Below are 25,838 nucleotides of genomic sequence, written 5' to 3' on the forward strand. Positions count from 1 at the left end.
GGAAAGAGAAAGATGGGCCCTTTCATCCCCATTTTATAGTCACCTGCTGACAGGTCATTGATAAGAGACAATAGCTTATGCAATACATCTCACATGACTCTGCCATTACCACATCCCCTTGGGTATTCCATCATGACAGTCACAGTCATTACCCAGGTGCTACCAATATTTCACATGTTCAGCAAACAGTATTTTTCTATGACTAGAAATGACATGCCATTTCTATCAAACAGAATAGGCAAAAGAACTTGTAAAACTGTAACGCCTAAGATCATAGAATCATAGAATCATAGAATAGTAGAGTTGGAAGAGACCACATGGGCCATCTAGTCCAACCCCCTGCTAAGAAGCAGGAAATCGCATTCAAAGCACCCCCGACAGATGGCCATCCAGCCTCTGCTTAAAAGCCTCCAAGGAAGGAGCCTCCACCACAGCCCCGGGGAGAGAGTTCCACTGTCGAACAGCTCTCACAGTGAGGAAGTTCTTCCTGATGTTCAGGTGGAATCTCCTTTCCTGTAGTTTGAAGCCATTGTTCCGTGTCCTAGTCTGCAGGGCAGCAGAAAACAAGCTTGCTCCCTCTTCCCTATGAGCCATAGCTATGAGACATGACAATTAAAATGGTGTCAAATTCTAATTAATAATTCTATTTATCTCTTGCACTTACAGAGATGCTTTGGGGGCAAAGGCTGCTTCTTTCTTCCCAAATGCACAAGGGCTCTGGAGACTTCTAAGCACAGCTCTGCCCACCTCAGCCATTGATCAGTTTCAGAGGTGCAACTAGATGCTGTCTGAGTGCACCTAGTTGCTGCCCAGGCACCCTTTCTCACATGAAAAGGAAGCAACTAATTTTTTTTACTGATAGTTAAATGTTACTTTGTCTTTCTCAGGATTACAAAGGCACCCAGGCAGCCCCTAGACATATCCCTATGGCCAGTCAGAAGCTTGGGGGCACAGTTGTGGCTGGAAATGTCTGGCTCTCCTGTGAACACCTGGGACAGAGGTAGTAGGTATCTCTGTGCATGGTCTTTCAAAGCACTTGGGCTAGCATAACCAGATGTTCTGACCAAAGCCAGCAGCATTATTTCAGCATCCCCACACCCATTCCTGATAGGAACATAAAAATACAAAAACTGGAAACCAGATGTTTCATAACATCCAAAATCCACTGGCAAGGTCAGCTGCCCGACTGCCTAATAATAGGCCAATCCTATTTGCTTCAGTCACTTCTTTCCATTGTGGATGTTAAGTAGCAGAAAGGGTTAACCTATAAGCAAATGTATGTTAACTGTGGATGTCACTCTGTTAGTTACACTTTATGTAAATCCAATTTTTGTGGTTGTTACAGAGGTTCAAATTATCAACTGATCATGAAATAGCTGACTAACATACACAAACACAAACGCTCACCTTTTACCCCCTGCTGCTCCTCTACCATGACCATGTTTGGCTAGTGAAGAAGGGAGAGGCAACGGAGCAGCTATGTTCCTCTAGCTCAGTGGTTCTCAACCTTTGGGTCCCCAGGTGTTTTGGCATATAACTCCCAGAAATCCCCGCCAGTTTACCAGCTATTAGGATTTCTGGGAGTTGAAAGCCAAAACATCTGGGGACCCACATGTTGAGAACCACATCCTTGCTATATGCACAGCAAATTACAGCAATGAGATACCCTTGGGTGTCTTTGGAGGACCGTTGAGAGCTTCTAGGAGATGCTTGCTACTAGACTTGTGGCTTGTGAAAACCAAAATCTGGCCACTCCTTGGTGCCTGACTTTGCTCAGTCACATTATAGATCTAAGCAGCATTGCAAGCCCATGAGCGCACTAGGTCATTCCTAACAAACCTATTTATAGCTTCTTTTAAAAAGTCATGTAGAAGCTCCTAATTAGTGGTGCAAATAGGATCAAAAGAGAAAAGGGATCACATGTACCTAACAATGTGCAACATGATTAGCACATTAAGATCCTTCTCCTGGACAGGGGTGTCATAGAAGTCCTATCCTATCACTTTGCAGAGTGAGGCAGTCACTGGGTGCAGAGACTGCTGCAGGAATGAGAGGCCAGCAATGGTTCGGAACGGAGGAGAAATTAGGTCCAAACGTTTATGTTGCTGCTGTTGTGTGCCTTCAAGTAATTGATAAGAGCCCTAAAACCTATTGCAGGGTTTTCTGGGGCTGACAGCATGTGATTTGCCCAAGGTCATCCAGTGAGTGTCCATGGTCAAACAAGGAATTGAGCTCTGGTCACTAGAGTCATTGTCCACTATACCATGCTGCACAGACATTGAATTCAGGTCACTTGAAACCATAAGTAAACTGGAGTGTACTTATGAACCAAAATTCAGATTCTTTAGAATCATGTGATCCAAACATGCAGAGAAAATGCATATATTAAAGAAAAATATATACAAAAATTCATATATTTGGAAGAAAATTTACAGGAAACTGCAGTGTGTTAAGAAAATAGAATTAGGCTAGGACAAGTGCATTGCAAAAACATATACTTAAGAAAAAGCATGTTCATTTTGCAACCTCGTTTTGGTGTATATTAAAACTGATGCAAATGTTGACTGAAACTAATTTGTAGCCATGGAAATAAGGAACTTGGCAAAAATGAAATTCACCCATTCACAGTCTCATTCCCCATTCCTTCCAGCTTTCCCTACCCACATCCTGGCTTTACTACTTAAGCTAGCCTATTAACCTCTGATGTGATGGAGGTTGTTGCATTGCCAATGCTGAATTAACATCATTTGGTTTCTTTCCTTCAACCAAGAGGAGCAATCCCATATTTACCTATTGCTTCAGATGATAAACTGACCAGCCCTACCTTTTCAATGCAATTTTTTTTGAAATTAGGGGTAATTACCTAAAGATTAGTACAACCAAACATTTAAGGTCAATTCAGAGGATGGAGACATACTCCCACCCCAAATCTTCTACATAAACCAGGCCCCAGGAGAAGTCCGTAGGATTTTTGTTGACACAGCTTGCAAACTAGTTTTAAGAATCCATCAGCCAGCATGGTCAGCAATTATCCAAAAAGTAATGTTTCCAGGTTCTACTCAGGAGCCAGCTAATTCAGAGAACAACTCACAGGTAAACTGTGCCCACAACCACACACTTGATTTGCCCAACTTGATTCTTAAAATGAATGTTGAACAGTATATGCAATACCTATCAAGGCATATTGTGAACTCCAACAAGAAGGAACATTTTGTGTCTTGTTGTATACCTTCAAGTCATTTTTGACTTATGGAAGCCCTAAGTTAAGCCTATCACAGGGTTTTATTGTTAATATTTGTTTAGTGAGGTCATCCTTTTGCCTCCCCCTGAGGATGAGAGAGTGTGACTTGCCCAAAATCACCGCAGGGTTTTGATGGTTGAGCAGGGATCTCAATCCAAAGCTCAAACCCCTACACCAGTGATTCTCAAACTATGTTGAGAACAGATGTTTTTGGCCTACAACTCCCAGAAATCCCAGCCAGTTTACCAGCTCTCAGGATTTCTGGGAGTTGAAGGCCAAAAACATTTGGGGACCCCAGGTTGAGAACCACTGTCCTATACCATGCTGGCTTTCCAAAGCTGTTTTATACTACCTGCTAATATTGATGCTGATTTTTAGGGTATCCATATCCATTTCCTACTGAGATTTCTCTCTTTCGTGATGATATTGTGCCCCGCTGGTAAATCCAGAAGAATCAGAAAAGATGAGAGGCGCCTTACAAATACTTTTCCACCTCCCTCCAGAAGATTAAATGCCTAACAGATATGCTCCCACACACATCCTACACACAGACATACGCAATAGCATACTGTCCAGCAGTTAATCATGTTCTGTCCCAAAACTGTCTTTCTTAAGACCTTGAGTCTCAAAGAGGAACGTTTTGCACAGCACGATGCAAACAAGGAATCAATGTGAATCCCTGTGTTAAAAGAAGTCAAGATAGGGTTGAAACAGCCAATTCAAATGATACAATTGACATGTTTTGCCCTGGTTGGCAAATCAGAATGGTGTGTGTGTGAAAGGGAGAGATGAGGACTTTTAGAACCCAGTGCTGTCACACTCAATAAACTATATCTTAAATTCTCCTATAGTCAAAGTAGGTTGACATTTGAAATGACACTGCCTTTATGCGAGGGGTGCTCAGGATTGTAGCCATGTGAGAAAGAGATGGTGCCTAAAGAGTGGTGGAAGAGGGTTAGTTGTTGGACTTGTTTGGCAGGGAAGCAACCCACTGGCCACTCCGAAATTAGCTGAAGAAAAATAACTCTTCCTGTCTCAAAAGGACTGGATGGGGGGAGGGGAGGGAGTTTGGACAGTTCTTACACCCTTGCATTCTATTATTATGAAATCTTTGACCTTCATCAAACACTACCTTGGTCTGTCCTTCAGAAGATAGGGGTGGGATTAGGTCATTGCCAAATGTGTCTGCATTTGTCCTTAGCTGAAAATGACAGCAGGCACCCTTCCACTATACAAAGAGCATCAAATGAAAGATTTCCAAGTTAACATCAAACAGTTCAGTTGGCCCTATCCACCCCTTTTTATCCTATTTTGCCAGACAGATGATAGTTGAGTGTATGAGTTGTTTTTCCCCAAACTGTTGAAGTTGGCACAAAACAGACATTTTGTTCATGGTGGGTTAGATTCAGATTTAAGTGTGTGGAAATTGAATTAACAGGAGCATCTCCACAGCATCTCTCCAGCCACTCATCTATCAATTCAATGCTACAGAAAAGTTTGGCCGATTTTCAGCTAGAAATATAATGGTGTGGGCATCTTTAGTGGTCTAATTCACCCCTAACACAGTTGCCCACTTGCTTTACAATCACATTCAAATTATCTTTCTAAAGGTAGTTAGGGTTTGCAATATATTGCTATTTTATTTTGTTTGGCCCCACTGTCCAGTTCTTCCCAGCTGTTTAAAATGCCAAACTGCTTCAGCAAATGCAGCCAGTGGTGAGTAGTGGGTTGTGAGACGAGGATTTAAATTGCTGCTCAGTTGAAAAACACACTGTATAATCTTCCTGAGTAATCAGCCCGACCTATCTCACAGGGAGGTTACAATGATAAAATAGGGGATCATGCTTCCCTAAGTTCCTCTGAGGAGTGTAAGCATAACAATAAATATCATATTTCTTCAATTCCAAGACTTGTTTTTTCCCATATAAACATCTCTAAAAGCAAATGCTTTTACATATATAATCTCTCTGTGTGTGTGTGTGTGTGTGTGTGTGTGTGTATCCACAGCTGTTTCTGTTGGTATGGAACTTATTGTGAGCATTACAATTGATGGCATCTTAGAATTGAAAAAATACAATAATAGTTTGTTAGCTTTTTTGTGTGTCAGAAGCGACCTGAAAACTGCAAATAGCTTCTGGTGTGAGAAAATTGGCCGTCTGCAAGGACGTTGCCCAGGGGACACCCGGATGTTTTTACCATCCTTGTGGGAGGCTTCTCTCATGTCCCTGCATGGAGCTGGAGCTGATAGAGAGAGCTCATCCACACTCTCCCGGGTTGGATTTAAACCGGCAGCCTTCAGGTCAGCAACCCAACCTTCAAGTCAGCAGTCCTAACAAAAAATACATTTAGTGATTTAGGTCTGGGAATTTAAACTCTGATATATTTCAAAGTGAGACGTGACCAGACAGTTCGAGCACTGCAATTCAAGAGAGTCTTTTTAGCTCCCCTAACTACAAACCCCTGCATTCCAGAGGAAGGAGCCATGGCAGCTTAAATGGGATCAAACTGCTACAGCTGTGCAGTGTGGATAACCCCTTAGAGCAGTGGTGCTCAACCTGTGGATCCCCAAGTGTTAGGATTTCTGGGAGTTGAAGGCCAAAACATTTGGAGATCCATAGGTTGAGAACCACTGCCTTAGAAGCCTGGATCCTGAGAGGTTCATGTACGACAGCAGTTCTCAACCTGGGTCCCCAGATTTTTTTTGGCCTTCAACTCCCAGAAATCCTAATAGCTGGTAAACTGACTGGGATTTTTAGGAGTTGTAGGCCAAAAACATCTGGGGACCCCAGGTTGAGAACCACTGATGTATGAAACTTTTTTCCTTATTAGATTTATAACAAGGTGGGAACTCTAGGAAGAGATTAGAAGTGTTTCTTCAAGTAACTTCCTTCAATTTGGATTTAAACCTGGTGTAGGAGTAACCTGGTACACCACAGAAGCCACCTGTGCTCCATCCCACAATATTTAGAAATAGGTGGTCTCATCTTCATGAAGCAAACAGCCTCAGAAGATGGACACTCGTTCTTTGGAAGTCTTCTAACAGAGTTTAGATAGCCTCTTTTGGGGAAATCCTTTAGATGTGTATTCCTGAATGTCAAGAGTTTGGACTAGATATCCCTTGTAATCCCTTTCAACTTCATGGTTCATGGATCTTTGAGGCGAGGGGCAGGGGTGCAGGTGGGAAACAGAGAGCAAAAAACCATTGTGAACCTCCTTAGAGTATCTTTAAAACTATAGTGTTTGTTACAGCTTCTCTAGCACCAACAGATATCTTAAGAATGAAGCCCAAAGTATACTTTAAAGCACATTAAAATTTATGCAGTGTATAATAACACCAGCCTTGAAAGTAAAAGTGCCCCCCACCCCACCCCACATCCTCTGGGCTGAGTTGAAGTTTATTCCTCCCCTGCAATAGCAAAAGTCACTGAGTACTGCAATAGCTTAACTAACACACCACTAATGCGTTGTTTTATGGAGAAGTCCATTCTCTGGTGCTCATTCAATCATGTGTTTTATTGCCAGCTCTTTTAAAACTGTCAAATGTCATTCCTGAGGAAATGGAGAACTGACTTATTTATTTTTAATTCCCTGTTCATTACTTGGATACCATTTATGTCCCTCCTCCTTCTTCTGTGCTCACAATCACATTACAGTTGCTTTACTAAAAGGCCTTTCTTATGACATTTTTATAGTCAACAGTAAATACCCAAAGCAGACATAGTGCCCTTACTATGCATGAAATATGAACAGATTATGCAGTCTTTTTTAAAAAAAAAACCTGCTTGCATTTTAAAATACTGGAAGGTAGAGTGGCAATTCTGCATCTTTAAAGTGAAGTAGAATCATAGAATCATAGAATCATAGAATAGTAGAGTTGGAAGAGACCTCATGGGCCATCCAGTCCAACCCCCTGCCAAGAAGCAGGAAATCGCATTCATAGCACCCCCGACAGATGGCCATCCAGCCTCTGCTTAAAAGCCTCCAAAGAAGGAGCCTCCACCACAGCCCCGGGGAGAGAGTTCCACTGTCGAACAGCTCTCACAGTGAGGAAGTTCTTCCTGATGTTCAGGTGGAATCTCCTTTCCTGTAGTTTGAAGCCATTGTTCCGTGTCCTAGTCTGCAGGGCAGCAGAAAACAAGCTTGCTCCCTCCTCCCTATGACTTCCCTTCACGTATTTGTACATGGCTATCATGTCTCCTCTCAGCCTTCTCTTCTGCAGGCTAAACATGCCCAGTTCTTTAAGCCGCTCCTCATAGGGCTTGTTCTCCAGACGTAGGTGTAAAACAGTATTGTCCAACCTTCCAGATGTTTAGGACCCAACACTGGGCTAGCTGTGTAGGGAGGCAATTGTAGTCCAACACATCTGGAAGGTGCCCACTTATGGAAGGTTGGTTATTTATTTATTATGTCAGAAGTGAATGGAGGGTACCATTATAATGTATTTAAAAACACACAAAGTCAAAGGCTTGGCATTATACTAGATTTCCTTAGACCAGAAGCTGGCCATTTGAAGTGCCTCTGGTGTCACTGTGAGAAGGTCCTCCACTGTGCATGTGGCAGGGCTCAGGTCACACTGTAGCAAGTGATTTGTGGTCTGCGCATCTCCACACTTGCACATCGTGGGTTCCTCTTTGTAGCCCCTGGATTCCTCTTTGTAGCCCCATTTCTTAAGATTGCACTTTGGCACCACGAGATGCAGAGCTAGTCTGTTCAGCGCCTTCCAAGTCGCCCAGTCTTCTGTGTGCCCAGGAGGGAGTTTCTGGTATCAACCATGGATTGAGGTTCTGGGTTTTGTCTGCCTCTTTTGGACTCTCACTTGCTGAGGTGTCCCTGCGAGTATCTCTGCAGATCTTAGGAAGCTCTTTCTTGATTTAAGGCGTTGGGATGCTGGTTGATATCTGAGCAGGGGATGGGCCAGAGATGTCACTGCCTTGGTCTTTTCATTACCTTTCATTTATGGAAGGTTGGTTTAAACATTCCCTTCAGATTTGTATATGCTACTGATATATCTGTTCTTGTCCCTACTTATCAGAGAATTCTCCTTTGGCCAACCACTTCTTGGGCCAGAATCTCCCTGTTGCTTTTTGTGAGCCAGTGTTAAAAGGAAAGGAAAGGGACTAGCACCACATTTAAAACCAATTTATTTTAGCATGAGCTTTTGTGAATTTCAATCCCCTTCTTCAGATGCACTGAGTTGATGTGAAATGGCAGAAATATAGTTGTGGTGTGGGATCAGAGCATAAAAGAATATATAAAGATGCAAAATGGGATGCTGGCCCTAAACCTTCCAACAGTTGTGTAAGATGATAGTTTGTAGTTCTGAGGTTTAAAAGCAATAAATGAGAGTCAATGAGAGCCTTCAAGTCAGAAGCTTTGCTGAGGAGAATTCTCTAGTTACATACCTTGTGGTGTGAACATAGCATTAACATAGGTAGTGTGTCAGGAAACTGTTCACACCTCTGTTAATGGACTGAAGTGGCTATGTCTTTGAAAATGTCTTAACAATGTTCATGGGATAATTTGCACTGGGACTGCAAATTGTTTTGTTTTGTTTGGGATGGGGGTGGGGGTTGCCAGCTGAGACCTATTAACCAGAACCCAGGTGCAAAATTGTAACATATGCAGCCAGAAATAGCCAGGAATTTGTAATTCAGTACTAGAACCAAACCCACAAATCATTTCATAAAACCTGCTGTTGCTTTATTGTCAAACATTTCTTTTCAGCTGTGTAGTGTTTGAATGCGTATACATGTGTGTGTGGTTACTGGGAGTGAGAACCATCCCAAATCTATTGAAAATCATCAATAGATCTATTACTTGGTCACCACCTCCCCTCTGCCCAGCCCTGTGCTAGGACTAAATCACTAATTGGTTAGACTGGTTCAGCTTAACTCTGTGTAAACGTAATTGTGAGGGTGTAAATGGATACCCAGAGGTACAGAATTCTGCTGCACTTCAGAAGCATGCATTAACTTCAAAAACAAATATGTACTAGCAATACTGGCTGGGGACTCTTAGATTTAACAGCCTCAAGGTCTAGCAGGGATCAACAATCTGATAGATCCAGAACCAGTGCAGTATACTGGCTTGACTAGAACTCTAGAGACCAGGGTTCAAACCCCTGCTTGCCCATGGAAACCCATTGAGTGACCGTGGGCAAATCACTTTCCCTGTTAACAAAATTTTGCCAAAAAATGCCCATGATAACATGGGCAAAAGTAAAAAAAATGACTTTAAAGTGCACAACAACAAATCCTAAATACCTGGAAAACAGTTTCACTAAGGTTGTGCTGAAACACCATAGATTTTACTATAAATAGGTTAGTCATACAGTATTTAGCTGCTTTGGACTTAGTACGAGCATAGCATAAATGCAAAATAATGCTAATCTATGTTTTGTGTATAGATATGGAAATTTTAGTTAAAAAACAACCCCCAAAATTCAGTTAACTTATTTATGGGCAATGTGAGTTCTGTACCTTAACTCTTATTTAAAAGAGGAACTCTCTCCTTCCCTGGATGGGAATCATAAATCTCTTGACTTATCCTGGGATCATATCAAAAATCTATAAATTTGGCTCCAAAACCTGCCCTCAATTTATACACAAGATAGACTTATACATGAGTACATACAGTATCTTTGATATGTGACTGGATTAGAAGAATAGGTATGATTTAAACACTGCCATAGTTGGGCAGAATATTTTCAATGATTAATTTTATTTTCAAAAACTATGTAAAATACTCAATTGAACTTAATTTGAAATATGAAATCAAAATACATTGGTAGAGAAGCATTTCCAGTAATGGTCAGGCTAGTGACCTTTGACTCACTGGTATGGTGTTACTTACAGCTTGCCCACTCACTTGTTTTGCCTCCGATGTCTGTTTGGATGCTTAATTTGACTATGATTTCATGACTCCTCAATCTGCCCTGTGTACTGACTAAGCCCTACAATAAAGAAAGGCTCAGTCCAGATGGGTGACATCAGCAACCCAATACAGCAGCTATTCAAATGAACACCACTGACCCCCTTATGTAACTCACTAATTTTAGGTTCTGCGTGACCATTATACAATAGAATAATGCATTACAAACCACATTCAGCTGACCAGCTTCTGGTTTACTAATTTGAAGGCTATTTTATTTTCATTTATATCAAAGCAGTGGGTGTCCCCTTTTGAATACAAAGGTCACGCAAGACATCAAAAACTGCCCTTCCTTCTTTCTTACTACTGGTCATCTTCATGAGTCTTTAGCCAACTTTAAAAAACTATTTAGGAAAAACTGGACTCAGAATCCATCCAACAATGTTTGTGTGCACACACGTTCATTTTTGTCTTTTGGACAAAAGTTGGGAGGTGGAAGAGATATCTAAACATGGAGTGTTTGTATTTATTTACTGTGTGTATATATATATCAATGGCCACATTCCAGTGCAGAGTTCAACAGGCTTGAGCCTATCTTCCAATATTAAAAATAGATAAAAATAGTCACACGTGTGAACTTGTGGCACTCCCTCCCTTTCAACAAACATCAATAGCTGTGCTCCATGCACTTGCACTTTACTTAAAAGCTCACTTTTTAAACTGCCCATTAGGAACAGGAAGCTTATGGTGGTGCAGAATGTGAAACAGACAGTATAAAATCATAAACCTAATAACAAGTCACAAAAGCCATGCCCCAGGTGTGTGTATAAGTGAGGACATTGTCTATCTATCTCTACCTTACTATATATCTGCCAGGTGTATTTTAACCATTCATGTTTATGTTAAAAATGCTAAGCCACAGACTAACCCAGAAGGAGAGAATCTCAAAGTGGCATAAAAAGGAACATAGGTAAAGGTAAAGGTTTTCCCCTGACGTTAAGTCCAGTCGTGGCAGACTCTGCGGGTTGGTGCTCATCTCCATTTCTAAGACGAAGAGCCGGCATTGTCCATAGACACCTCCAAAGTCATGTGGCCAGCATGACTGCATGGAGCGCCGTTACAACATAAAGCAACATAAAACACCAAAAAACAGATAAATTTCAAAATTTAGTTATTGAAAATGCCCAAAAAATTAATAAGATTTTAATTGGGTGCCCAAAGGTATACACTCTTGGGGTGGATCTCTACAATAGAATTAGTGTAGTTTGACACCGCTCAATGTAGTTTGGTGAGACACCAACACTTTTTGGCAGACAGGGGTAAAGACCTTGTAAAACTGCAACTCTCATAATTCTACAGCATTGAGTCATGGCAGTTCTAGTGTCAAACTTCATTAATTCTACAGTGTCAATGCATCCTTAGTATCAGGCATTCCTACTAAAATGGGAAAACGTGCAATTTTGGTGGCACCATATGCTCTTGATGTTCACTTTGTGGCAACTTATAACAAAAGCTTTTGGAGATGCAGCTCCTCTCCTGTGGAATTCCTTTTCCAGTGAATGTATCATATATTTAGCACTTTTAACTTTACACTTGGAGCCCCCAGTGGCGCAGTGGGTTAAACCCTTGTGCCGGCAGGACTGATGACTTGAAGTTTGGGTTGCTGACCTGAAGGTTGCCAGTTTGAATCCAACCCGGGAGAGCGCGGATGAGTTCTATCAGTTCCAGCTCCATGTGGGGACATGAGGGAAGCCTCCCACAAGGATGGTAAAAACATCTGGGCATCCCCTGGGCAACCTTCCAATTTTCTCACACCAGAAGCGACTTACAGTTTCTCAAGTCGCTCCTGACACGAAAAAATAAAAACTTTACACTCAAGGTTTTCACACTCAAAATTTCCCTACAATATGGCCTATATAGTTCTACTGGTTGTGACTAGATTTTTTATTGTATTTTTACTGTTATCATTTTAATGTTGTATGCCACACGGTATATTTTATGTTCAGAAGCATACCTATTTATACTGCCATTACAACCACTCAAAACTGCCCCCTACTGATTCTATTATCACTATCAACGTCACCTAATTAGCTAACTAATATGTGGTGACATGATAGAAACAACTCCTACATAGCCATAACAATAATGTACAGAAAAGCCTCTGATGCGGATCTAAAGTCATCACCATAGTTGTTGCATTTGAAATCTTCAGAACAACTTTGTGATGTAGATCAATCCTGTTTTCATTTTATAGTGGTAGAAATGAGGGTGTCCTTGAAATGCCAAACGCCTCTCTGATTTCATGTCAGAAGAAGGAAATGAATTCAGGGTCACTCTGCAATAGTAAATCTAGTGCTCCAGCAATACAAGTTTTCCGTTTTAGTTCACATTATATGCTGCAGAAACACTGCCTTGGTAAAATATGTCTGTTAGACCAGCATCAGAAGTTTCAATCCAGTTAAACAGCAGGCACGAAGTAAGAAATGGAAAATAGTTTGCAGTATCAGGAGAAGAAGGCTACCCTCTCTGAGCAGCCTATTTGTTCATGTCTGGCTTCTCAAGTGGTGTGTGTATATGTGTACCTCAGAAGCAAGGTATTTGGGAAAGCTGGCATGGAAAAATTTAATAATACAAATAGTGTCAGCATCCATAGCTCAGGGACAGCCAGTCTACATTGCTAGTCCTGGACTGTTTTGTTAAAATGTATTTTCCCATAAAATTATACAGAGTTTTAATGTACTTGGTAAGCCAAGTATCTGACCTACCTTTTAAAATGATTGTATATTATGTTGTTTAAAACATCCATGAAGTTGTTTATCTATTGCATTTCCAACTGTGAAAAAACCCACACTTCAAAAAAAAGCAATAGGAAGTTCTACAATGGATAACACATGTATGAACATCATTATAAAAAACACTGACCTAGAAATGAGAAAACTAATTAAATCTGGTATTGGAAGGAATGTTTTGAGCCTGTTTTGTTGCACACTATGCTGTATGAGTATATGAATGCACCTCTGCAGAAATGAGAGACAATTTTGTTATCAAAATATGCTCAAAGCTCAAAGTTAGATTTCCTTGGTATAGCTGTTGGGACCAGATTACATTTTTTTGGATATATGAATTTCATTACCAGAGAGACATGTGGAAAATCATTTTAGCCAGTTAAAGTTATGTAACCATTACATGTGTTGAGTTACAGAGATGATGGGATAGAAAATTAAATTAAAAGAATTAACCAAAGGTAGGATTAATGCAGGTCAACTTAGATGACCAAGCCTTAATTTTGGAAAATGACTCTTAAAGGCATACAGATTTACCCATTGCTGTCTGCCAATGAACCTTTATTGACAATGATGATTCTGAATAATTTCATTTAGAGGAGAAACAAATTACTTTTCCTGCAAATGAGTTATTCAATATGTATAACAGAGACGTCCCTTTTTATTTATTCTTTGCTCCAGCTCATAATGACATAAACAGTGCTTACTTTTCATCTGCTAATTTCATTATTTTTTAGTTTTAATGATCTGGGACACAAGAGTGATGATGACGATGATGACAATGTAGTGTTAAACCACATAACACTTCCTATATCATCCCACTGGTCCCATAGCATTTTGTTAATAAGCAGCTGTATATTTTACGATCCATCTAGTTTTTCCTCTTACTATTCGCACTCCAGTAACCTGTTTCAGGAATGTTTTGAACATCTTATTTCATATGACTCTAAACTCTAGGTGCAAAAATTGGCCTTTAATACCTACCGGTACATGAAGGTTTAAGATTAGGATTCACAAGAGACTTATTTTCCTAGATTGTACAGATTAACGCAAGGGCTGCTTCTGTGTATTAGCTTCAGTTCGGAAATTTTCTTGGATGGAAACTGATTCCTCCAACTGGCTTGACTACTGTGAGACTCAAGCAAAGTAGTTCAGCAAAGTAGCTTTTCCATGCTTTGCAAGTCTAATTCTATCTACTTTTCTTTCTGTTTTGTCTCATTTTCTTGAATCAATGGGTCTGAAACCTGGGAGTTATGATCAAAAGGTGTAAGACTGCTCTTACTACAAACACAATAAACTACACCGCAACTTTGAGTCTCTTGAGGGAAAAATAAAGCGAGGTATACATAAATATAATAATAAAAATAGTAACTTCATGTAGATTCAGCTTTGGCTGGAAAGCGGAGTATAAGTCTATATTACTATGATTTAAAGTGCTTGTTCACCCTCTAGTCTGTATAAACATACAGGCTTGAATACAGAATCGCCACACTCAGGCCTAAGTTTCACTAATAGTTCTAAGTAAAGTAGACCTATGAAATCAATGCAATTTTCTTTTCTTGCTGGGAACAACCAATAGGATAACAGCAACAACTTCTACAATGTACACTTTTCTATACAATATTTTGAAGTGTTAATAAATTATCAAACTGAAATCAGTACTACCCTCATATCCAAAGGGGATATGCTCTCAGATTTCACTTGGAAATGAACCCTATTGAAATGAAGAATTTTTGATCCCAGACCTAGACAATGCTGAGAGGGGCATATTTTGTCAGATGTGGATAAATGAAATTGTTGGTACCATACCTGTGGATACAGAAGCCATACTGTGAATACAAATGTGCATTTTAGAAGATCAAATGCAGCTGAATTATTCAACACTTTTGCACCAAGTACATTTGGCTATAGGTTATATTTACCTAAGGGCACAATATGAAAATGTGCCATTTTACCCATGCAAAGTCAGCTCCTGAATGCTCTTTGGATTTCCAAGGCTCATGCAGAGATGGTGAATCAAGCAAGAAACAGAGAAACCCTCCATACATCTGCAGCATGTATAAACTCAATGAGTGTCGGTCCCCTGGGTTCCTGGCTATACAAGCAAGTGTGGATGTGCACAATGCAAGCCTGAGATGTTCCAACAATGTGCTAATGGAAAGGGGCACCATACACTTGTTCCGGGACACCTGAAGAGGGCTTTGGGTCTTCTTTTCAGCATCAAATACTTAGCTAACACTACCAGAGGTAATAGATCCATATGAGTCTGAAGTCTGATTTGACCACGGTGGTCCATGCCCTAGTTACCTCCAGACTGGACTACTGTAATGCACTCTACGTGGGGCTTCCCTTGAAGACGGCCCGGAAATTACAACTGGTCCAACGCTCGGCAGCCAGATTAATAACGGGGGCAAATTACAGGGAGAGATCCACTCCCTTGTTTAAGGAGCTCCACTGGCTGCCGTTCATCTTCCGGTCCCAATTCAAGGTGCAGACCATCATCTATAAAGCCCTGAACGGTTTGGGACCCACCTACCTCCGTGATCGTATCTCCTTCCATAAACCTGCCCGTTCCTTGCGATCATCCGGAGAGGCCCTGTTATCACCATTGCCTATATCCCAGGCTCGCCTTGTAAGTACAAGGGAGAGGGCCTTCTCTGCTGTGGCCCCCCGATTGTGGAACTCACTTCCCACTGAAATAAGGCAAGCTCCCACTCTGTTAGCTTTTAGGAGAGAATTAAAAACATGGCTCTTCCATTGTGCTTTCGGTGAGTAATGTCTGTCATATATCTCCGTATTACTCCCCTCCGAACTTCTATCCTCCAGATTACCCCTTCCAAATGTCCCTGCCCATAGTGGAGTACTTCTCTGTCCCTCTCACTCCGGGTTTTATCTTTGTGTTCAAGTGGCCTGCCCTTGATTTATAGTTTTTTTGTTTTTTTTTCTTGATTTCTTGATGTTCTGTTTATTATTATTTATTGTATTTTAAATGGTGTTATGATATGTTGTTCTTATATTTTATTATGTTGTATTGCTCTGGGCATGGCCCCATGTTAGCCGCCCCGAGTCCCCATTGGGGAGATGGTGGCGGGGTATAAATAAAGTTTTATTATTATTATTATTATTATTATTATTATATGAAGAAGCCTGACTGGCACCAACTTTTCCTTTCTTTTGCACTCTAGCTGATCTTTATCAATAAATAAAGAGGAAACTTGAACTTTTAGTGAACTCATCTTTCAGGTCCTTTTAGCTGTAGGGAACCTGTTTTCTGGGTTTTAAAGAGACCTGCTTGCCAAAGCTCAACAAAGAAAGCTAGGTTAAGCGATACAGCCTTTTAAATCATCCAGCTGGAAAGTGGTCTCTGGGGGGAAAACAACAATATCCTAAATCTAAAATGAAAAGGAAATGGCCTTGGTGAGCCACTAATTACGGTAATTTAATTAAGGGTAAGTATTCTAGAAGACAGAATCATAATTAGGGAACTTGAATGACACTCTTTCACATCAAATCTAGTCAAAGAGAGTCCTTAAATGACCTCCAAGTGTTTTTACTGAATAGAACTATTTAAGTAAAAGAACCCACCTTACTCTAAACAAATGACTTCTCAATTCTACAAACATCATGAAAATTCACTCTCAAGAAAACACTGAAGTGTACAGTATTAGTAACATTTTTTCATTCTGTCATTTGTGTATTTGTTGTGCAGAGTCAACCATACGCTAATCATTCCTACTTTGAAATGGGGCATGCTATATGCTCCAGAATGAGCCAGTATGAACCTTGAAAAATTAACTTACTATGCTAAAAATATTCACCACTTTTTTGTCCCTATGGAGTGGGGAGGCTTTACTGCTTCATTAAATTGCCACAGCAAGAGAGCTCACAGAAGTTTGGAAAATCCCCCAGAATCTCACAGCTAGAACCAACCCCCCCCCCCCAAAGGGCACTTCCCCATAATCTATTCTTCTTTGGAATAAGGTAAGCAGTAGGCTCTGAAGAAAATTTCCTTGCCCATCCCCCATCCATCTGCTTCCATGAAACAATAAGTCTGCTGTTAAACTGATATTTTTGTATGGTAGAAAGTTGTTACCACACTCCAAAGCTTAATTTTATCTACAATTATATACAAAGTCAGGGACAAAGGCATGTGTCTACTGATAAAGAATGCATAAACAGCAAGATGTTATGCCATTCTAGTACAAAGTAACAATTACTTGGCTGAAAAAAATCTGTTGTATATAGCTAGAAAAAGATATCATACATTTGTTATATATTTATATCAAAATATTCACTTTTTGTATATAGCTGAAAATAAATAAAGCATTCTGTACAATGCCCAATGTGCATTAAAAGCATATATTTAAAAATTGACAGTAGATATAAGTGTGAAATAACATGATTAAAAACAAATTATTCAATATAAAATACTGAAAACAAATATGGAGCTAGAAATGGTCAAGCTGATACTTCAATACTCGCAAGTATCCAATTTTCTCAAAAATATCAGAGGCTATGTCACAAATTCACATGAACTGTATTGGTATTAATTTCATTTTATAGTATGTTTTTAGCATGATCTAGTTTAGAATATTTTCAAAAATGATCCCTGACAAAACAGAGATTTAATCTAAACATTTCCTTTTCACTTTATGCTAAATTATCATATTTTAAATGAGGGAAATAGTCCCATGCATCAAAGCAACTCTGCTTGCAGAATTGTGATTTTTCTTGCAGAAATAAAAATAATTCAACTCTGTCTCAAGTTCTTTATGAGTCTCTTCCAGTTTAAGCTCTTCAAATTTTACGCTTTTTCCACTCTGGCTTGTCATCTGGTTCATCTTCATCTGATTCTACTTCTGCAAAAACAGTTTTTGGCTGGGTCCTAAAAAAGTATTAAAAATAATGATTAAATCACAAGTGAACACATTCATGTTTGGCCTTGAAATAAGGCAAAAAAAGAAGAAAAGAACATTTATCACTTTGAAAATTTCAGTTGTTACATTTGCAATACAGTTATAAAGAAAATCTTGAGAGAGAGAGAGAGAGAGAGAGAGAGAGAGAGAGAGAGAGAGAGAGAGAGAGAGATCTTTTAAAAAAGGGAAAAATCAGTTCAGTGTTAAATTTATTTATTTAAAACATTTCTATTCTGCCCTTCTCACTCCAAAAGGGACTTAGGATGGATCAGAACATATGTATGGAAAGCATTCAATGCCGGAACATAAAATAAACTATAAATACACATAAACACTAAAACCAGTTATCTTCACATTAAAACAATTATTTAAAACCATCAAGTCAACCGTACTAGATCTGACCAACAGGAAGAAATTTTCTATTGCTGCTATTATTTTACTGCCCCACAGCCAGGTCTTTACCATCTTTACCATCTTTCTGAAGGACAGGAGGGAGGGGGCTGATCTAATCTCACCAGGGGCAATCACTACCAATTGCTCCTATGATGGTGGTGGGACTGCGAGCAGGGCCTCCCTGGAAGATCTTAATCTCCTTGATGGTTCATAGAGGGAGATGCATTTGGACAGGTAAACTGGGCCGGGGTCGTTTAGGGCTTTATAGGCCAAAGCCAGCACTTTGAATTGTGCTCAGTAGCTAACTGGCAACCAGCGGAGCTGACACAACATGGGAGTTGTGTGCTCCCTGTATGCCGCCCCAGTTATTAACCTGGCTGCCTCTTGTTGGACTATTTGAAACTTCTGAACAATCTTCAGTAGTTGCAGTAGTCTATCCTAGATGTGACGAGAGTGTGGACCACTGTAGTCAAGTCTGACTTCCCAAGGTACGGCCACAATGGCACACAAGTTTAAATTGTGCGAAAGCCCCCCAAGCCACTGCCAAAACCTGAGGTTCCAGGCGCAGCGATGAATCCAGGAGGACTCCGAAGCTGTGAACCTGAGCCTTCAAGGGGAGTGTGATCCTATCCAGCACAAGCTGTAACCCTATATTCTGCTCAGCCTTACGACTGACCAGAAGGACCTCTGTCTTGTCTGAATTCAACTTCAATTTGTTCAACTTGATCCAGACCATCACAGCGGCCAGGCACCTATTCACGACCTGGACAGCCTCCTTAGCATCTGGTGAAAAGGAGTATACAGATGCATCGAACTCCAAAACTCTGGATGATCTTACCTAGCGGCTTCATGTAGATGTTAAACAACATGGGGGACAATACTAAACCCTGCAGGACACCACAGAACAATGGCTGTGGGGCTGAGCAGGAATCCCCAACAACACTTTCTTGATACGATCTTCCAGGAAGGACTGGAGCCACTGCAAAACAGTACCTCCAATACCCATCCTCGCGAGGCGACCCAGAAGAATACCATGGTCTACAGTCAGGTCTGTAGCGAGGGGGGGGGGTTAGGGGTTCAACCCCCCCCCCCCGAAATTTTTCAAGTTATAAAAAAAATCTCATTTACTTATGAATTTTAACTGGTTAACCAAATCCCCATGCTAAGTCTATGAGATGCAAAACATTAAGAGTCCCTCCAGGCACTATCTCAAGCAGATATTGACAGGTTTGTAGCGGGGAGGGGTATGTGCTAGGGGTTCAACCCCCCCCCCCAAAATTTCAAAACCCCTCCCGAAATTTTTTTCTGGCTATGGCCCTGTCTACAGTATTGAAGGCCTCTAAGAGGTCCAGGAAAACCACCAGGGACACACTCTCCCTGTCGAGCTCTCTGCAGAGATTGTCCACTAAGGCGACCAAGGCTGTCTAAGTTCCATGACCCAGTCTGAATCCAAAGTGTGACAAATCCAGATAGTCAGTTTCATCCAAGAAACCCCGGAGCTGCGAGGCAACCACACATTCCAGACTTTGCCTAGAAAGGGGAGATTGGAAACTGGTTGAAAGTTGTGCAAATCAGTGGGGTCCAGTAATGGTTTTTTTCAACAGTGGTTTTTATCACAGCTTCTTTTAAGCTCTCTGGAATTTTGCCTTCCCAAAGGGAGGCATTAACCACCACCTTTAACCACTCCACCAAGCCCCCTTTGGCTTCTTTTATCAGCCAGGATGGCCAGGGGGTCCAGGATGCATGTGGTCGCTCTCGCCTCTCCAAGAATCTTGTCAATGTCCTCAGGTTGTACAAATTGAAATGAATCCATTAAAACCAGACAAGCAAGTGCTCTCGTTACATCTTCAGAGACTCAAGTAACTGTGGCATCCAGATCGGAGCGAATCAGAGTGACTTTATCCATAAAGAACCGAGCAAATGCCTCACAGCGAGCTGTCGAAGGGTCAGGAAGCCCGTCACAGGTGGCGGGGTTCAACAGACCTCTGACCATTCGAATTACCAGCACCGTAAGACAAAAGAAAACTGAATGATAAATATAGTGTTATAACAAATGGTTTCTTCATTTGAAGTAAGACTCCAGATATGCATGGACATACCAGTTCAAGTTAAGAACTGTTGAGGAATACTTAACTGTTATTAAAATCATTAATCTTCAGTAGATTATACATCACAGAGTGTGATGACCCATGGGCCTTGTAGTCCTGCTCAGGACATGGTAATTCCTGATGAAGATGAAAACTTGGGGTTTTTACCTTCCCAGTCTGAACTGGATTCCTCTCAGCCAGATCTTTCCCAGGCAGATCTGGGAACCTTGCACCTGCAAGAAAGTTGTCTCCCAGAAGTATGTCAAACAAGCCCAGAGCCTACTTCTCCCGTGTTCTTGCGCCGGGAGTTTTGTAAACAACAGAGAGGTTTGGAAGCTGCTTCGCGCAGGAGTGCGAGGATAGCAGCCAAGAATTCTGCCAATTAAGTCTCCTTTTTCGTGAGAATCCTTAAGGAGTCAAACATCTGGTCTCAAAGATTAGCTTTCGTTTCTGGTTCCCAGAGAACTGCTTCGGCGGGAAAAGTTAGACTCTATATAGGTGATTTACCCGCGAAGTAACTTCGCGGAGTCAATTCGTCAGCCTACGGAGCGAGTTGTGTCTGGACAGCGCGTTCCGGTTCAAGCCTCGCTCCTGCTCAAGCCTTGCCTTGCTATCCAGCCTTCGCCTTGCTTCCCAGCCTTGTTTATCTACGGACTTTGCCTAGTTTCCCAGGATCAATCCTTGCCTTGTTCCACGGATTTATCAAGTTATTCCACGGACCTTGTTCTTGTTCTTAGTTACCTTTGTTCCACGTTCAAGCCTTGTTCCAAGTATCAAGTTATTTTCTAGACTCGCTCAAGTTTCATGGACTAAGGGACCTTGTCATCTCCCCTCACTTTGCTTGTCAAAGTGAGTGTTTCGGTTATTGGATTACAACTTTGGACCTTAATATTTCATACTGGACATTATTTCTTTGGACTAATTTTGACCTATCCTGAAAGGTCTGCTTCTGGACTATCTTTTACATTTGCTTTTACTAACTTTATATATTTCCTTAATAAAGATATTAGATAGAATCTGGCCTCTGCGTATGGTTATTGGTGCTCTGTAGCCTGGGTCGTGACAGTTTGACTCCGCCACCCTAAGCACCAATTAACCTCGGCCAGAATGTCTACCGGAACCGTGCCCGGTGGGCAGCCACTGAGCTACACCATCAGCAAGGACGAAGTGGATCGCATCCGCGACAGACTCAACGCCCAGGATGGAGTAATAAAGGGCTTGCGGGAGCGCGGAATCCGCCTCCCGGCCATGGCGTTGCCTACCAAGTTTACTGGAGAAGCTTCTAAGGTTCATGTTTTCCGTCGCCAATGTCAAGCATATCTAGAGGCCCGTGATGCCGAGTTTCCCCAAGAAGACATCAAAGTGGCGTGGGTTTACAGTCTTCTAGACGGGCCAGCGGCCAATTGGGCGACGGCACTGTTCGACCAAGCCTCTCCACACCTAAGATCAGCGCAACACTTCTTGGACCACCTCAAGGAGACTTGGGGAATCGAGGACAATTTGGAGGCAGCCGGTCACAAACTCCGTCGCCTTTTCCAAGGAGACAGACCTATGTCTCAGTATATAGCCGAGTTCCGAGTGCTGGCCCACAACACCGGCTGGAACGATGTAGCCCTCAGAGGACAATTCCGGGAGGGTCTCAACATTGAAATGCTGGAAGAAATCTCCAAGGTGGATCCTCCCCAGACCCTCGAGGCACTCATTGATCAATGTTTACGGGCTGAAGTCATGATTGCCAACAGGAAACAGTGGGTTCGAGGCCAGGGCAGTAGAGCCGGGGCAAAACCCCCCGCTCCCGCCAGCGTTCAGCCACGTCCAGTGTGGAGACCCCCACCGCCAACCCCATACCCCAGAGGAGGCGAGGAAGTGCCGATGCAGTTGGGCAATGTGCGTCCCAGACTAGATGCCGCCGAGAAGGCCCGTCGTCAACGCTTAAACCTCTGTTGGTACTGCGGGAACGGGGGCCACTTCGCCAGAGAGTGCCCAGCCAAAGGGAAGCCTGCCGCCCGTCTTGCGGCGGCGTCCTCCACGGAGACGAAGGCGTCTGAGCCGACTGGCACACAGCCGGCGGGGGAAGCCAACGACCGGGTGTAGAGAGGCTCGCCAACCCGGTCAAAAAATCCATTCAAGAGCCGCCAACCGGGGTCCTGTTCCTTCTCGTGGTCACATTATGGTCAGCAAAAAGGGGACCCGTCATGATCCACGCCATGATAGACTCTGGAGCTACCAACAATTTCATTGATAGAGAGTATGCCGACTCTCTGGGATTACAATATCATGATTTCAAGAATGCCCGTGTGGTGCAAGCCATAGACGGCCGCCCCCTCAAGACGGGCCCCGTAAGTCAGTGGTCGGAACCCACCAGGATGTGGATAAGGGAACATATGGAAGAGATTTCCTTCTTTGTTACCGAGGTTCCCCATTTCCCTGTGATTTTGGGAATCCCATGGCTGACTCTCCACGACCCTAACATCTCCTGGTCCAACAGAGAACTGCAGTTTGCTTCACCGTACTGCCAAAACCATTGCCTCGTAGCCAAGGTCTGCCATGCCACGGACACCGAGCCCATCATCACCTTGCCAAAGAAGTACTCCGAGTATTGGGATGTATTCAATGAGAAAGAAGCCGAAAAATTACCCCCACATAGACCTTATGACTGTGCCATTGACTTGGTGGAGGGGGCCCAGATCCCGCGAGGGCATCTCTACTCCCTGACTGAACCAGAGCAAGAAGCTCTCAGGGAATTCATAGAGACAAACCTTCGCAAGGGATTCATCAGACCCTCTCAATCCCCAGCCGCCTCCCCAGTGATGTTTGTGAAGAAGAAGTCAGGGGACTTACGCTTGGTGGTGGACTACAGAGCATTGAACAATATCACCAAGCGGAACAGCTATCCCCTGCCCTTAATCTCGGATCTACTGGATCGGCTTCGAGGAGCCAAGGTTTACACCAAGCTGGATCTTCGGGGGGCTTATAATCTAGTTCGCATCAGAGAAGGGGACGAGTGGAAGACCGCCTTCCAGACCAAATTCGGATTATTCGAGTCCCGAGTTATGAATTTCGGTTTATGCGGAGCTCCCGCAACGTTCCAGCATTTTGTCAATGACATTTTTCAGGACTATCTAGACAGGTTCTTGATAATCTACCTGGACGATTTTTTGGTGTTTTCTAGATCACAATCAGAACATGAGAACCACGTCAAAATGGTGTTACAACGATTGCGGGACCATGGACTTTATGCCAAGCTGGAAAAATGCGCCTTTGATCTACAAGAGGTAGATTTCCTTGGTTACCGCATCTCGCCTCTAGGGCTTTCCATGGATCCAGCCAAGGTTTCAGCAGTATTGGAATGGCAGGCGCCAACTAACAAGAAAGAGGTGCAGCGGTTCTTGGGGTTCGCGAACTATTACCGCAAGTTCATTCCAGATTTTGCCCGCTGGTCCGACCCCATCACTAGCTGCATCCGTGGAAAGCAGCCTTTCCGCTGGACTGATCAAGCAGAGAAAGGGTTCCAGCAATTAAAGAAACTATTCACCTCCCAGCCAATTCTACAGCACCCAAATCCTGGAACCCCTTTTGTTGTGCAAGCGGACGCCTCAGATGTGGCAATTGGGGCTGTACTCTTACAACCGGTGGGAGATCACCTCCATCCCTGTGCCTTTTACTCTCGTCAACTAACCACACCAGAAAGGAATTACACCATTTGGGAAAAAGAACTACTGGCCATAAAGGCAGCCTTTGAAACTTGGAGACATTGGCTAGAAGGGGCCAAATTTCCCATTGAAGTCCACACTGATCATCGTAATCTAGAGCATCTAAGAACTGCCCGCAAACTAAATCAGAGGCAGCAACGTTGGGCTTTATTCTTCGAACGTTTTGACTTCCAGATTCATTATGTGACCCCAGCCCAGACCAAGCAAGCAGACGCCCTGTCACGTAAACCAGAATACGCTGCAGGACGCAAGGAGACCTTTGAATCCCAACTACTACAACCCGAGAACTTTGCCACGCTCACAGTGGGGAACACCAAATCCATTCCCATTGGTTCTACTTCCCCTACTCCAGGACCCCTCTGTGCTCAAGAAATCAGGGCTAGTCAGCAAGCAGATGCCTGGGCGCAGGACCAACTTCGCCAAGGTCTGCATTTTCCCTTTTCGCTTAAGGATGGGCTGCTTTGCTATAGAAATCATGTTTATATCCCACCCGGACCGGGCAGGGAAAAAGCGCTTCGTCTGTGTCATGATTGCAAACCAGCAGGACACTTCGGACTATTTAAAACCATGCATCTGATCCTAAGGGATTTTTGGTGGCCCAAGATCCGCAAGGATGTGGAAAAATATGTCAACACCTGCCCAGTATGCCAGCGCTCCAAGATACGAAGGGAGAAGCCCTCAGGGCTTTTACACCCCCTTCCTACCCCATCTCGCCCATGGGAAATAATTTCTGCGGATTTCATCACTGACCTACCACCTTCCTGTGGATTCACCACGATCTTAGTGGTGGTGGACCTTTTCACCAAGTTAGCCCATTTCATTCCCTGCGAAGGCCTCCCCACGGCCAAAGAGACTGCGGATCTATTCCTTCAACATGTTTTCAGACTACATGGATTGCCCAAGAGTTTAGTCACAGACCGTGGATCTCAATTCACCTCTCGTTTTTGGAAGGCGCTACAAAAACTATTGGGCATAGACTCTCGCTTGTCTTCAGCTCATCATCCCCAAACAGATGGGCAAACGGAGCGCACCAATGCCACTTTGGAGCAGTATCTTCGCTGTTATGTAAACTACCAACAGGACAATTGGGCTTCTCTGTTATCACTGTCTGAGTTTGCCTACAACAATGGAGTTCAAGCTTCTACTAAAGAAACGCCGTTCTTTGCAAACTACGGCTTCCATCCACGTTTCTTTCCCCCTGTCATTGAAACTTCAGAAGTTCCCGCAGCAGAGGATTGGCTGCAGGAACTCACAGCGGTACAACAACTTTTGCTCCAGCAACTGGACCAAGCCAAGGAGGACTATAAACGCCACGCTGACAAACATCGCCAGCCGGGCCCCGAAATCAAGGTAGGAGATCGGGTTTTTCTGTCCACTCGCTTTCTGCCCTCCCACCGCCCTTGCCGGAAGTTAGATGCCCGTTTCATTGGCCCCTATCCAGTGGTGGCGCAATTAAACCCTGTGACTTTCAAACTCCAACTTCCGCGTTCAATGCGCATTCACCCAGTGTTTCACCGTTCCCTGCTCCTTCCGGCGGATGGTGTGCGTCCTGATACAGACCAACCGGCCCCCCCTCCTGTTTTGATGAATGGGGAGGAGGAGTTCGAGGTTGAGGACATTTTGGATTCTCGCTTTCACCGCCGCCGCCTACAATATCTCATTGACTGGGTGGGTTTTGGCCCTGAGGAACGCTCTTGGGAAGACGCCTCCACAGTCCATGCTCCTGAGCTAACCCGTCGCTTTCATCAGACCTATCCCACCAAACCGCGACCTCGCGCCTCGGGGAGAGGGCCCCAGTTTGGGAGGGGCCTTGAGGAGGGGGATAGTGTGATGAC

The 25,838-nt window shown here is 42.9% G+C and overlaps 1 protein-coding gene across 8 annotated transcripts in view; it reads right to left on the reverse strand.

The window, feature by feature from the left end:
- wdr70 (WD repeat domain 70) overlaps window positions 1-25,838 on the reverse strand; it is a 218,253-nt gene that overhangs the window by 58,493 nt on the left and 133,922 nt on the right. The window contains exon 18 of one of the 8 annotated variants that reach the window (XM_008116096.3): window positions 17,238-17,779. The exons of 6 other annotated variants lie outside the window; for them this stretch is intronic. In XM_008116096.3, the coding sequence (XP_008114303.1) occupies window positions 17,692-17,779 (88 nt within the window). In that variant the 3' untranslated portion in view covers window positions 17,238-17,691. Of the gene's footprint in view, window positions 1-17,237; window positions 17,780-17,895; window positions 17,924-25,838 lie in introns of those variants that run through there. One more of the 8 variants, XM_062972474.1, reaches the window with a different exon arrangement.

This window comes from Anolis carolinensis, chromosome 2 (genome assembly GCF_035594765.1).
Source record: "Anolis carolinensis isolate JA03-04 chromosome 2, rAnoCar3.1.pri, whole genome shotgun sequence".
In the NCBI taxonomy this organism is placed as follows: Eukaryota; Metazoa; Chordata; class Lepidosauria; order Squamata; family Dactyloidae; genus Anolis; species Anolis carolinensis.